Source organism: Bidens hawaiensis, unplaced genomic scaffold (genome assembly GCF_021521415.1).
Source record: "Bidens hawaiensis isolate Kalapana, Puna unplaced genomic scaffold, B.hawaiensis_p1.1 tig00001961_1, whole genome shotgun sequence".
Lineage (NCBI taxonomy): Eukaryota > Viridiplantae > Streptophyta > Magnoliopsida > Asterales > Asteraceae > Bidens > Bidens hawaiensis.
The window spans coordinates 795,403-810,662 of NW_027491109.1; the positions used below are offsets into that span (position 1 = coordinate 795,403).

The 15,260-nt window shown below is 39.6% G+C and overlaps 2 protein-coding genes across 2 annotated transcripts; both read left to right on the top strand.

The window, feature by feature from the left end:
• On the top strand, positions 1 to 2,806 carry LOC143603733 (26S proteasome non-ATPase regulatory subunit 13 homolog A). The gene is made up of 6 exons (XM_077080451.1): positions 1 to 241; positions 1,132 to 1,578; positions 1,667 to 1,747; positions 1,955 to 2,151; positions 2,228 to 2,327; positions 2,451 to 2,806. Exons 1-6 carry the CDS (start codon positions 92 to 94, stop codon positions 2,634 to 2,636), a joined length of 1,161 nt encoding a protein of 386 aa, XP_076936566.1. The 5' UTR covers positions 1 to 91; the 3' UTR covers positions 2,637 to 2,806.
• Positions 2,807 to 14,388: 11,582 nt separating this feature from the next.
• Positions 14,389 to 15,260, top strand: LOC143604465 (uncharacterized). The gene is made up of 2 exons (XM_077080938.1): positions 14,389 to 14,549; positions 14,636 to 15,260. Exons 1-2 carry the CDS (start codon positions 14,389 to 14,391, stop codon positions 15,258 to 15,260), a joined length of 786 nt encoding a protein of 261 aa, XP_076937053.1.

The following is a 15,260-nucleotide window of genomic DNA, read 5'->3' on the forward strand; positions in this document are numbered from 1 at the left end:
AAAGTATTCTTTTCTTTCTCGCAAAGAAATCAAATTAGGGTTTATAAACAAATCGTCAGCAATTAATAAAGTTATATTAATCAAATCAACGATGTCAGCTCTTCAATACCTCGATTCGCTTCGAAGTACTCACCCTGAGCTATCCGATTGGTACAATACGCTTGCAGATCTGTACCAGAGGAAGCTATGGCACCAACTCACTCTAAAACTCGAACAATTCGTCGCACTCGCGGTTTTCCAGGTCTAATTTTTTTAATTACTTATGTGTTTATGTTTGTTTGGCTGTTTATTGGAGTTAATTGATTGTTTATGGTTTTAATTATGAAATATAGGTTTGATTTAGGTTAAGTTGGTTTGTATTAACTTAGGGCTTTTGGTGTGATATATGTGTGGTTTGGTTATGACATATTTAGATGTAGAGTTGATAATTAATTATAGTCATTGTACTTAGGATATATTAAATCTGGATTGTATATGTGCATTGCAATGATACAAATGCTATATATTTTTGAATGCTAGCGATTTGAGGATAGAGAGTTAGATCATGTATTGTAAAATTAAATAGTAAAAGGCTAAATCCGAGCTAATAGTGCGGTAAGTGAATAAAGTATCTTGTTCATGTATTAGATGTTGCGAACTGTTTAACTCTATATTGCTGTTACTTCTACGTGTGTTTTCATATTCATGATTTTTAGTAACTTCCTCTTTAGATTGTTCAACATTGGATTTTAGTTTTCTAAAATTTGGTTTTTATGTTTTTATCTTTTAGTTTTATATTGAGAAAATAGTTACCCTCTTGAATCCCTTGTATTCTTGGTCAACAAGAACACGGTCAGTGCACCATTAAGGGTGTTTACAGCTATATCAAACGACAAACAAAAGCTATTTAAGTCCACATGACAAAAATATATTACCTTTATTTAAACTTTTGAATATCTTTTTATACTAATAACCAAATCAATATATTAAAAATATGGTAGCATATGAATTTTACATTTCTAATATTGTCGTGTCACTCTTGCACTTACAGAGTTACATGTCAACTATCTACAGCTGTTTGAACGTACAAAGAAGTCTTTAAAAAAAGTTTTTACATTTATGCTCATGGACTTTATTCTTTTTGTATTTCAGGCGGGCGATGCTCTCATACAACTATATCAGAATTTCATCACTGACTTTGAGACCAAGATTAATCTTCTCAAGCTTGCACATTTTGCGGTTATAGTCTCTCGCCAGTATTCAGAGAAAGAAGCTGCCATCAGCTATCTTGAAGGAGTAATTGAAAAACTCCGAGCTACAAAAGAGACGCGCATAGAGGAACCGATCGTTTATATTAAGATGCAAATAGCCATTTTTAATCTTGAAAAAGGAGATCAAAAGGAGTGCAAGAATCTTCTAGATGACGGAAAGAGTACACTTGATAGCATGACTGACATTGATCCGTCTGTATATGCTAATTATTATTGGGTGACATCCCAGTACCATAAGGCTCGCCAAGAGTTTGCAGAGTTCTACAAGAGTTCTCTGCTTTATTTAGCATATACTTCGGTTGAATCTCTCTCAGATTCATTTAAGTTGGTATGTTCAGATATTATAAGTTCAAATTATAAGTGTTTGGTTGATACTTAATTTTTGTATCTTACTGGTTTATGTTTTGTGTTTTTAGGATCTTGCATTTGATCTATCTTTATCTGCTTTACTTGGAGACAACATTTACAACTTTGGAGAGTTACTTGCACATCCAATAGTGAGTATATCTCATTACCTTTTGATATACATTATCTCAATTTTAGATTCTAAACCTTTAGGAGAAAATGCGTATTTGTGTGTACACACACACACATACCGGCATAGTTCTATGTATAAAACACCTATAATATAATCACATAAGTTAAGCGTACTACTGGCCCAAAAAAGTTAATAATAATGTGCACATCACTTTGAATATGTGCAGATTAAAAGTCTTCTAGGGACACAGGTTGAATGGCTCTACTATCTTCTAGAAGCATTTAACAATGGAGATCTTGTTCGTTATCAAGAACTATGTCGTGTTCATGCAGCTTCTCTTAACGCACAGCCAGCTTTGGTGGCAAATGAGAAGAAGCTTTTAGAAAAGATCAACATTCTCTGTCTGATGGAAATTATCTTCAGGTTTTTAATCTCTTTGCAAAGTATTTAAATTTTTTGACTCCAGAAACTGTTTTTAAATACATTTCTTTTCTTTCAGTCGACCATCTGAAGAGAGAACCATTCCATTGAGCGTCATTGCAGATCGCACAAAACTTACAGTTGAAGATGTTGAATATCTTCTCATGAGGAGTTTATCTGTAAGTCTGCTTTTTCGTATTGTAATAATATTATATTTTCCCAACATAAAAATGGCCATTAATGAAGGGGGTTGATATAAGCTATATAAGTTTTTAATAATTATACTATTATTTATATTGTAGGTGCATCTTATTGAGGGGATTATTGATCAAGTTGAAGGAACCGTTTATGTGTCATGGGTGCAGCCGAGAGTTTTGGGAATAAGTCAAATAAAGTCTTTGCGTGATCGGTTGGACAACTGGGTTGGGAAAGTACACACAGCTTTGGTATCGGTTGAAGCAGAAACACCGGATTTAGTTGCATCTTAAGTTGTTTTTTGTTTTGCAATACTTTCTTGGATAGCTTGCCGTCTAAGTTATCTGGTGAAGTAGATGTAAGATACCTATTTGTTTTCGTCTTTTCAAAGACTGTTGAGCCTCATATGTACCTTACTTTCCGTTTTATCTGCGCTATGATAGAATCTTGATGAATTCAACAATCTAGATTGCAGCTACAGTTAATCTCTTTAATCATTAGCAAGTGTCTAATCTGGTTATTGAAATAATTTTTCTACTTGTATCATATTAAAATGGTGAAATTGCATTTAGATACCTCGATATATACAAAGCAGCGTATTCTCGCTGGTACAATACAATTTGCAACTGCCTTTTGAGCCAGTGTTTTTAAGGTTTTGATTCAACCGAAGCCTGTATCAGCCAATCGATTTAACAACGAACTCTTGAAACATTCATGATCACAAACCAGTAATTCTAGTCTGTTGTGGATGGTAAATTTCAACTAGAAATAATCATGACCCCAAACCCTAAAATCGAGGCGTTTCAATACAACCTTACATTGGATCATTGTTCTTAGAAGATATGACCGTAAGGGCATGTATGGATCGTGCTTCACGTAGGAACATTGTTTTGAAATGATGAGTTGTCAGTGGTTATGAGACAGATCTACTTGAAAAACAGACATTTTTAGATGAAAAATGATCACAAAATCGAGCCTGTAATTCAACATTAAGGGTTGTCACACTTCACACTTGCATCAAATTGCTTTCATGAATCTTTGAAAGTTATAACAATTTATAAACTACCTTCTCTGATTGATACACGCTGCAACTGTAAATGACACTTTTATATCGAAGAAACACGGATCCGCTCCCCTGGTATGGGTCCTGGATCCAATGAGTCCACAAGGTAAAATACGATAACTACTAACACCGTATGAGCACAACTTTCCAAAGTCCAGTGACCGGAACCTGCAAAACAGACACCGTGAGTCTCGTTACAGGAATGACAAGAGGGGGGGTCTTCCTGTAACCACCCTCCGGCGTAAGAATCAGTAACGTTCGTAAAGAGAAAGTACTGAAGTAAACAGACTAAGTATAGACAGGGTATATGTGAGTCAGAATGATTGTGAGTGAATGAGTACCTCATGCAGATTGACAAGGTATTTATAGCCGAAGGATGTAGGAAGGTGATTGGGCCAGCTGTCCTCTTCTAGAAGATCTTGATAACTGCCCGGACGCGTGTCCTCTTGTGATAGGTTGAGCTATACGTCCCATGTGCATGGGTATAACAACTTGGACACGCGTCGCCCAATGACAGGACGGATTGTACCCTGGCCATGTGCACGGTTATAACAACCTGGCCAGATGTCCTCCGCTCATTGGCTGGTGAGTCACGTATTCTTCAAGTAACAATCGTAGACATTTTTCTAGAGGGTAGTTAATTGGTGACAGCTGTCCCGTTGGCATTGCCTTTCGGTCATTTTGGCGGACATATGTCCTGTCCTGCGGATGGCTTCTGAGGGTGCCAAGATGCTTCCGCGCGTGGTACGAGGACATTCTTCCTCTATCGTGATATGCAGGTGACCCATATGTCCCGCGGGTGGTATATGAGAGGCTCCTCTATGACCCGCGGGTGATACTTAAGGGTATTTGGGTCTTTTTGGTACCCTACCTCTATAAGTCCCCCTAGTCCAGTGTTTCTTCCGTGTGGAGTCTTTATGCGGGTGAAATTCTGGACTTAATGTATGTTGGGGGTTTTTGAATTTTGAAGTTAGGTAGAAAATATCTTTTGTTGGTGTAGATAATCATGAAAAAAGGACAAGTTGACCACTCGCAGGCGCGTGAACAGATGATGGAACGTTTATGACGGCTGTCACTGTACCCGACTGTGCAACTTTTTCTCTTTTTCGAATTTCCTGCGTGACGTGGAGGTTGCTGATTAGGCGATGATTTTTTCTCTCCACTGTTCATATCCCATCGCATTAATTGCGATGGGTATAAATAGGGAGAGATATCTTCTAGTCGAAGTTTTATCGTCTTGAATTCCTGATTATCTTCTTGCTTTCCATTTGATAAAGCACTAAACTTTCTCGTATACTCTTTCACCGATTCTTTCTATAATGTCGAACGTTCAGACCGAAGTTGATGAAATAGAAGTTTCATGGGATCGCTCGGAGTACGAGAAGCTGCCTGTGACTTATAGCATTCCACCGGAGTTTCCTTCTCCTGGGTCTATAGCCAGTCTACCACCGTCTGGTAAAATGGCTGTCTATTCAGATTATTTCGTTTATGAGAATTTCCGTTTTCCTATAACGAAATTTTTTATAAAGGTGCTAACTGCCTATGGGATTCACTTATCCCAATTGCATCCACGTACTGTAATGCGAATTCGCCATTACGAATTTGTATGTACAGCACGTGATATGGTGCCACACCTTGACCGATTCCCCGTCTTCTACCGTCTTACCAATCGCAACGGTTGGTATACGTGTCAAGGGTTCTCCGATCGAAGTATCGGATACGAAGTTGAGAAGGGGTCCGCCGACTAGCGAAATAAGTTTTTTTGGATTTCGGAGGACGTAGTACCCATTACCATGGTTCGCCGTCCGGTTAATTCTGCTCTTCCGGACGTTGTCACGGCTGCTCATGAGGGACGCGATTGGTTCTGCACTTTAATGGCGGAGCCAACACCAATGCGGGCGTTGCCTGAGGAAGCCTTAGTGTGGGCCGGCATGAGTCGCTTATGGCCCTCAGAATTTATGGAGCCAATTTTTGTTGATTTGAATGAACGTGAGTTATTCTTTTACTGTCCTTTCTCCTCCTCGGAATTTTTAATAATTGACCTTTATCTTTTCAGTTCGAGGTTCGATGCTTAACACCCTTTTTGAGGATAAGGGTTGTGTTCGGAAAAGCATCCGGGATGCGCGTGACCGACATGTCCTCGAGAAAACTAAAGATCGGTTCCTTTTTCCAACGAAGGTGCGAGCTGAGCCCATTGTCTCGGACACAACCTTTGAAACAGGTGCGTATGTTCTAAACCCTCACCCGCTTAATGCTGTTACTTTTGATGGGACGATCGCCATTTTATTATCGAGTGATGATGATGGTGATGCCTCTGAGTTTTCCACCTCTCAAGAAGAGAGGAACTCTGATGATGATGCCCCTGAATGTTCCTCTGTCTTATATCTATAGGCAGAATTGGAGAAAAAGAGGGCTTTCTTGGCTTTTCAAGGAAGTCAAGCGGGTGCAAAGACTACGGACGCTGAGGCGGGACCTTCGAGGAAAAAACGAAAAACTCATCGTCCCAAGAAGCCACAGTACAGTTTTGCTGAACGCATTGATACAGTAGAAGGTATGTATTTCCTTTTCTGTGTTTTATTATTTTGAGATATTAGCTAAGTATAGCTTTCCTTTTTTGTAGATCCATTGATCTTTGGGGATGATGTATCCGATAAGTTACCCACACCAACTCCCCAAACTGAGAAGCAACAATCTCCTCCTCTAGAGAGGATTACGGAAGATCTGCCAATGTCTCCTCTGATTGAGGTGGCAACAGAAGAAAGGCAGCCGACTCCCCCGGTTGATACTACATTTGCAGGACCAAACATCCAATCTGGTAATGATAATCGTTATGACTATCTTTTTCAGACCGGAAGTGCTACTGGTTTCCAATGGGACAACCCTGCCGTGAATGCGGAGGGTTTCAGGATTAACGAGTCTCCTCCTTGTCCTCCTCCCCAACAATCATCCTCAATCCCAGTTCGCCTTGAACCTTCAGGTTCCCGTTACTATGGGGACGCGAACTTGGGAGATAAGTTTGACTTGTTTGTCCCTCCCTGGGATATTACTAATGGGTCTCGGTTTTCTGACCCCGAGACTTGTATGAGCTTTGTCAAACACTGTGTGTCGCAAGCCGAAATGGTGCATCAGCGTGACCGCTCCCGCCACGACCTTCACACCGATCTTTCATTTTCCTTGGCTAATTCTTTAGCCAGTAGTCAGGAAATCTTGCGTGAATGGCGTACTATGGGCGGGAAGCTGGGTGAAGCTTATCGGGCCACTGAGGTTGCGAAAAAAGAAGCTGAAGAGCATCGTGTGGCGGCCAATATTGCTAAATGGAAGCAAACAGATGCGGAGATCGCCCTCAGGGGGGAGCATGATCGGAATGCTACCGCTGCTCGCCAATGGAAGGAGGCATGCGAAAAGCAGAACTCCTTTCTTGAGGCTGCCCGGGCTAAGGCTCAGAAGGAAAAATATGATTTGGCCCGAGCTCAAGAAGCAAACTTACCTTTGGAAAATCAAGTAACCCTTCAAGGCACTCGAATCCAAGAGCTTGAAGCGGAACTGAAACTACAGAGGGAGCAAGTCGAGCTCAGAGACAAAAGTGCTGCTGAGATTCAAGCTGCTTATGACTCCTTCCTGCAAGCTCGTGAGGAAGTGACCACGGAATCTCAAGAACTCCAGATGCGAGCTGAACGCGCGGAGCGAGACCGTCATTGGTTCCTTACTCGGGGAGTTGATGCTGTAAGTTTTTCCCACTTTAATGTTTATTTCTTATCTCGCATTTTGATGCTAAAGACTTATGTTTTTATTTTGACAGATCGCCCGTCACATCAAGGGATGTGCGGAGCTAACGGATAGCTTTACCAATCTGATGGCTGCCTCCTCCTCGCTCGGACGTGTGAGAGGTTTTCATGAAGGGATGACCTATGCTCAGAGTAATCGCACGTTTAAGGATCATCCGCTTCATGGCCTTGATGTCAAGCATGAATGTGCTGTACGGATCAAAGAACATGATGACCTGGTCTTCCCTCTCCAGAATATGCTTCCGGAGTTTGCTTCGCCAATGACGGCATGCAACAGTTGAAGAGCTATCTAGGTGATAAGTCTGAGGATGGCTCTTCCGAGGACACTTCACCAAAGGCTCCGGAAGATACAGCAGCTTAAATCCGTAGAATAAGATAGACTAGATTTCTAAATTCTTGTAATTATCTTTCTACGAATTTTGTAATCGTCTTTTGATATAATGGATCGAAATCTTTTGAGACATTCTTTTGTGAGTTTTATATTTGTGAATGTGATAATATCTTTTGAAGATATTTTTGAAATTTGAAACTCTTGCAAGTTGGATAGTCATGATGACGTGGCTGAGAGAGAAACTTCTTAGAGGCAACTGACAAGACGTGTATGGCGCCCTTGAAAGCCTGTTTGCATTTTCTTGAATCTCCCGCCTGACGTGGCAGTCATCTGGCGGTCCGCGGTTTCTCTCTCTTCCGGCACTCCATCAGTCGCATTAATTGCGATGAGTATAAATAGGCCATTCTTGGCTTCCATTTAACTCTTATTACTTTCAAATTCTTTTTCTCTCATACATTCAAAGTTTAAAACTTTCTGAGATTTCCTTCTTCTTCTTACTTAAATGGCTGGAGAGAAAAAAGGTACCCCTACCATTCGTGAGGTCGTTGTGAACCTTAAAAAGAAAGACTTTGATGATGTTGTTAACATATATGGTCTGGCATCTGAATGGGAGCCAAAACGTCCAACGAAGGGTTCTGTTGCTACTAGTCCACCGCCAAAGAAGATGGCTGTGTACGTGGACCATTTCACGACCGGGAACTTCTGTATTCCGGTGACGAAATTCGTCCAATCGATCTTGACAACCTATGGGATTCATATATCTCAGATCCATCCTTTTGGGATGTTGAGGATTCGACACTTCGAATTCTGTTGTCAAGTTTGAAATTTTGAACCATCTGTCGGCATGTTTGCCGTGTTCTACAAAATGACGTTCCGCGATGGATGGTATAGTTTTGCTTCCACCGGGAAGAATGTTATAGGTACGGAATGGATCCGTAGCCTTCATGGCTGGAAGCCAAAGTTTTTCTGGATTAGGGAGGATGTTGTCCCGTTCCCGATGATCCGTCGTAAGGCGGAAGAGGCCATGCCAGTGGTTCTGGCGCTAATGAAGAAACACAGATCCGTTCCCCTGGTATGGGTCCTGAATCCAATGAGTCCACGGGGTAAAATACGATAACTACTAACACAGTATGAGCACAACTTCCCGAAGTCCAGTGATCGGAACCTGCAAAACAGACACCGTGAGTCTCGTTACAGGAAGGACAAGAGGGGGGGGGTCTTCCTGTAACCACCCTCCGGCGTGAGAATCAGTAACGTTCGTAATGAGAAAGTACTGAAGTAAACAGACTAAGTGTAGACAGAGTATATGTGAGTCAGAATGATTGTGAGTGAATGAGTACCTCATGCAGATTGACAAGGTATTTATAGCCGAAGGATGTAGGAAGGTGATTGGGCCAGCTGTCCTCTTCTAGAAGATCTTGATAACTACCCGGACGCGTGTCCTCTTGTGATAGGTTGAGCTATACGTCCCATGTGCATGGGTATAACAACCTGGACACGCGTCGCCCAATGACAGGACGGATTGTACCCTGGCCATGTGCACGGTTATAACAACCTGGCCAGATGTCCTCCGCTCATTGGCTGGTGAGTCACGTATTCTTCAAGTAACAATCGTGGACGTTCTTCTAGAGGGTAGTTAATTGGTGACAACTGTCCCGTTGGCATTGTCTTCCGGTCATTTTGGCGGACATATGTCCTGTCCTGCGGATGGCTTCTGAGGGTGCCAAGATGCTTCCGCGCGTGATACGAGGACATTCTTCCTCTATCGTGATATGCGGGTGACCCATATCTCCCGCGAGTGGTATATGAGAGGCTCCTCTATGACCCGCGGGTGATACTTAAAGGTATTTGGGTCTTTTTGATACCCTACCTCTATATATATATATTTCCCAATGAGATTTTTTTAATTTACTCAATATATTAAAATAGTATTAAACTGTGCTACATAAGAACTTTGAAGGGCTACATAAGAAGTTTGAAAGATAGTATTAGTTTATTTACTTCATTTTGGTATGTTTATTTAGTATGACAAGATTTGAAAGAACTGCAATTTCAACAATTTTTAGCCGTTTTTGTCCTCGTGGTTTCATTTTCTTAACATTTCAGTTCAAATCACCAACTCTGTTAGTTCGTCTATGTTTTTGTCATATTTGTCCAAAACAAACTTATTTTCAACCATTTTGTCCCTGTAAATCGTCCAAAATAATATGAAAGAATTAAGATAAGTGTTTGATCATAAACTTCCGGTTGTGTTCTGTTTTCTGTTTATGAATCATCGGTGTTTGTGTGAGTCATTGAATCTGGGCCACCAGACCACGTGTTTAATGGTGTTGATATGTAACTATGTAATCATTGGAAGTAAACATAAAAGAACATAAGTAGGAGATCCCATAATTTACCATATTCATCAATGGTAGTAAGGAAAACTTGATCCTTTCATGGTCCCACTTTCCCTTTAACACATCAGCAACCACTTCTACTAGTGGCATAGCTCTCATTGCCTTCTGCAAAGTACATACACGTGGATATACGTGTGTGCGTCTATACAAAATAATGTTAAACTACAAAAGAAGGAAATAATATGGATCCTTAGATTAATGCAACAGCTAAGATTAAAAATGATGGCACTTTTTGAATTAAGTGGAAGTTATATAAGGTTGTTGGAACTTGGAAGGGTAAAAGAGAGATTTTCCCTTGTGTTGACCCTTTTCTTCATTAAATACTAATAATACAATTTTTTAAACATAAATAACGATAATATTTTTTTGATTTTATGGTGTAATTGAAAAAATAAATGATCTTGTATGAAAAAAGTTATTTGTGTTTAAAAAAAGTAAGAAGCTTGAAAAGAATTAAACAAAGTAAAGTACTTAAATGCCCTTTATGTCTCTGCCAAATGTTGCTACCATATGACCTCCTATACTTTCTATGCAACTAGCCCTTTGTAGAGAATCCCTCTATGTATATGTATCTGCATATGCATATGCATATGTAAACCGAACATAACGGTGGCTTCCATAAACAGCTGAACTGACATCAAAGCCACTGCCAACTTTCCCGTGTCATATAATGAGCCGTTTGGGCGATAATATGCACCACGTCCAAATTTTCTTGAATGAATTCTTGAATGAAAAATAATAACAAAATTTCCAAAAGTTACGTTGCGAAAGAAGTTTCTGCAGTAAATCCTTATTCTTTTTATCAGATGTTGCATATGCTGCTGCAACAGTATATCACACTGCGTATTCCATAAAAGGGTTTCTAGCTTTACTGAGAAACAAAACCACATGCTGTTATAAAGGGCAAAATGGGCAACTTTTGGTACAAGCGGGTTGACTAGAAACATTTGGTCTATGTTACAATACTTGCCTTGATGTGCACGGAAGACCAAAGTGCTTTAATGACATTTTGTACATAGTTTCTCGGCCCGTTTGAGGAGAAGTTAACTTCACATCCGTCCATAACTGAAAAACGACACATCATGAAACAGTATATTTTCATCATAGTAATTGGAATCATACAACTAATGTGACAGTTGAACTAATAAGAAAAAAATACACACCCAAGGCCAACTGTCTGGTCTAAGTTCATTAGACAGTGGTTTAACAATCGCATAAAATCGAGCATTGTACTTACTACGAGCCCTGCATTAGGCCTCTCTAAAACTAAGTAAAGTAACCTCCGGTAATCAGAACTTTTCCAGGAGCAGATGCAATCCTAACAAAGAATAATCAGAAAACAAACTTAGATCATTATAAAAAAGAAGCATTAACTATATCTTCTAGCTAGTTCTGTTTTCAGAAGTCACATATGCCAAAAACAATCATTTTCTTGATTCGAAACTGATATAATAACAAGTAGGGTTGTAAATGACCGAACGCTCGACGAACCGTTTTGAACTATTCGGCGGGAAGTTCGTTTAAAATTCGCTCGTTTAATAAATCAAAGAACGCAAACAAGAAATTCGTTCGATTAACTAAATGAATGAACACGAACATAGGCCATGTTCATTTAATTGTGTTTATCAATGTTAGATAGCGTGTTCGTGTTTATGTTTGTTCATTAAAGGCTTTTAATACTTTTTAATGACTTTTCTATTCTTATCATATAGATTTAGGCAAAACTATTAATCATGAAACAAAAATATATATGAGTATTATGTGATTAATTTATTGTAAAATTAAAATATGAACATGAATGTCATAAAAAATACACAAAATTGGTAGCTTGAGTGCTTGACCGAACCACTGCACTGCCAAAACAAAACATTGTTGAGTTCATTTGGGTTCGTGAACCGTTCACGAACAAGTTCATTTCCTTAATGAATGAACACGAACTATAATATTGTACAGTTAGGTATTCTTGAACCATTCGCATGTTAGGCAAAAGCTTAATAGACCTTGTTCGGTTCGGTTTGTTTACAGCCCTAGACAAAAGTATCATTTTCTTGTTTCAAAACTAATATATAAATAACAAGTACGTATGTTGTGCATTGCTATAGTTGACAATACTTACACTGCCATTTGCTTCTAGAATGTACGTATGTTGTCAACCAGAGCTGTTATAGTGGAGATATATCACACCCCAACCTACGGCGGAAATTAGGGGTGTACACGGACCGGACCGAACTGGACGAGAGCATGTCCGTGTCTGTCCGTTAAGCTTTTGACGGACAAACGAACGGTTCACGAACACTCTACCGAACGAAAATTCATGTCCGTGTCTGTCCATTAAGAAATTGAGTTTGTCCGTGTGCATCCATGTCCGTCCGTTAATATTTTAAACGGGCGTTAACGGACAATAATGGGCAAACGGACACTAATGGACATTAATGGACAAACAAACATGTGAACATTAATGGACAACGAACACTAATGGACAAATATAAACGGTTACATATTAACACCAAGCATATATCTTAACAACTTCACATACAAATTAGGAATTACACCATATAACATCCAAATATACTTAACACTTAATATATTAACATAAAGTGGATCACTATAATATAAGAGACATCAAACATGTGTAGTAATATAAAAGTGTTATTAATAACACTAGAAATTCCGCAGTTAAATTGCAATACTGGATAGATATAAACACTAACGAAACCTGACGGACATTACCAGACGTAATCGGACGGACGTTACCGGACGTTCACGAACACTATCGAATGAACTTGGCCGTTGTCCGTGTTCGTCCGTTAAGCTTACCGAATGAAATTTTTGTATCCATGTCTGGTTCATTTATTAAACGGACGAACATAAACGAACTTCTTGCCGAACGGACGCCCGGACGCCCGCCGGACGTCCGGTTCGCTTACAGCCCTAGCGGAAATGCCAGGGTGCGAACCATTGGTTCACACCTCACAAGTTACTAACATGCAATATAATATGACAATATCTATTTAATTATTTTTAAATAATCTAAACATCATCCAAGTACATCAATTTCAAAAGAAATCAATTTCAAAAGAAATGGAATTCAACCCAAATATCTCAACAACAAATCAATAGTCTTTATTAAATTTAAATAAGGTATCTCTAAGTGTCCTTCACCTTAGCTTCAAACTATGTGATAACCTGTAAACGCGTACAAAATAATATATATATTGTCAACACTAGGTTGAGTGATAAAGTCATCAGTTTCATGTAACAATAATATATAAGTAAAAGAGCAAAACTGGTATTGTGAGCAATAATCAATCAAACCATGAGCAAATAAGGATGTCAGCTAACCATCGCCTAGCGAATCGGGCTTTGGCTACTATGACAGGCGTATGATCATGCTATAATGTGATTACGATGGACCTCTCCAAATGCAGTACAAACAAACAAATAAACAAGTAGCAATTAGTCATTCAATTGATGCACACACAATGCTCATAGTTTGCTAATGAGTATATAATATAATGTGTAATGTTAGTTAATTATGTGTTACTGTTCAGTTCGGTTTTTACCAGCCGGTAAAAACAGTTTTCTGATTTAACTTTGGGTTAAAGTTTAGTAGCAAAAAATAAAACAAGTTGCAAGCCAATTGGACTGAAAATTCAAGTTGCTTATATAAGAAGATTTGCAGAAGATAACAAGTGGGTAGGATAAGGGTGTAAGACCAACTTGTGTTTCAAGTTGAGTATCAAGTGGGTGTCTAAGTAGTTTTGTGTTTCCCACTCTATAAATAGAGGGGTTTGTTTCTTTAATTACGTACACTAAAAATCAGTCTTGTTATAAGAAATATAACTACAAAGTTAGTAGAAATCTGGTCTGTTTTGTTTTTCTAGTTCAAGATCCGATTGTGACCAACAATTGGTATCAGAGCTTTGCTCATTGAATCCAACCAGCTGCTACCTGGTCCAGAAAAACACTACAGCCACCGCCAATCACATAGGTCGAAGGTGTCAACCTGTTTACCAACCATAACCCCTGTTCCAGCCCAGAATTTGATAAAAAACGAATCTGACCAACAGTCCGTATGGCTGATTCAAGCAGCAACAGTACCACCACATATCGAAACTCAGTTCCAGCAGGTGTTACAATCAGAGAAGTTGGGGGGAACAACGTTGTACCAATGTCTGTTACTAAGTACAATGAACTATCCTCTTGGGCTATCAAGATGGAGTCGTTCATGGATGCCCAAGGAATATGGGATGCCATAGAACCACCCAAAGGAGCTGACGTGGATGTCAAAGTTAGGAAGAAAGCAAGGGCTTTCATCTTCCAGGCGTTGCCGGAAGACATCTTGTTGCAAGTTTCATGTCACAAGGAGGCTAAGGACGTGTGGAACCTTAAAGTTTGGTATCTTGGTGCTGAAAGGTACAACAGGCTCGGATTCAAACTCTTAATCGAGAGTTTGAATTATTGAGCATGAAGGAGGCTGATAGCATTGATGATTATGCTAGTAAGATTAGTGGGATCGTGTCCAAGTTCCAAACACTTGGAACGCCGATTGAAGAAAATGTGCTAGTAAAGAAGTTGTTGACTTCTGCACCAACCAGATTTCTTCCTATTGTTGCTACAATTGAACAGTATTCTAACCTGAATACTATGCCATTTGAAGAGATTGTCGGACGTCTCAAAGCATATGAAGAACGCATCAAACCCGTTGGAGCAGCCAAAGACTCTTCGGGCAGTTATTACTAACCAGATCTGAATGGCAAGAGAAGCACATATCTGAGGTGAAACAAGTCGACAGAGGCCAAGGATCAACTCCGATCAATCACCGTGGTCGTGGTCGAGGATGCGGTAGATTTGGCAGCCGTGGACGAGGAGGTAGACACCCCTCGAATAATAATCAAAGGCCAGAACATGCTGCTGATCAAAATAGCAAAAGGTGTTATAATTGTGATAGGCTCGGTCACTTTGTAGCCGATTGTCAGGCTCCGAGAAGAACCGAAGGCGAAGCTAATTTGGCAAGGGAGGATGATTATGCTACTTTACTAATGGTACAGTCTACACGAGATTTGGTAATGTTGAATGAAGAAAAGGTGTTTCCTAGCGAATATGCCAAAGATAGTACTGAGAAAGGCACTTGGTACTTAGATAATGGTGCAAGCAATCACATGACCGGTGACCGGATTTACTTTAGTGAACTCGATGAAAAAATGATAGGGCGATTGGAGATGGTTCAACAGTTGAAATCAGAGGCAAAGGGTCGATTCTTCTGCAGTGTAAAAATGGCGACCAAAGACTCATTACTAATCTTTATTACATTACAGATTTATGTAATAACATATTGA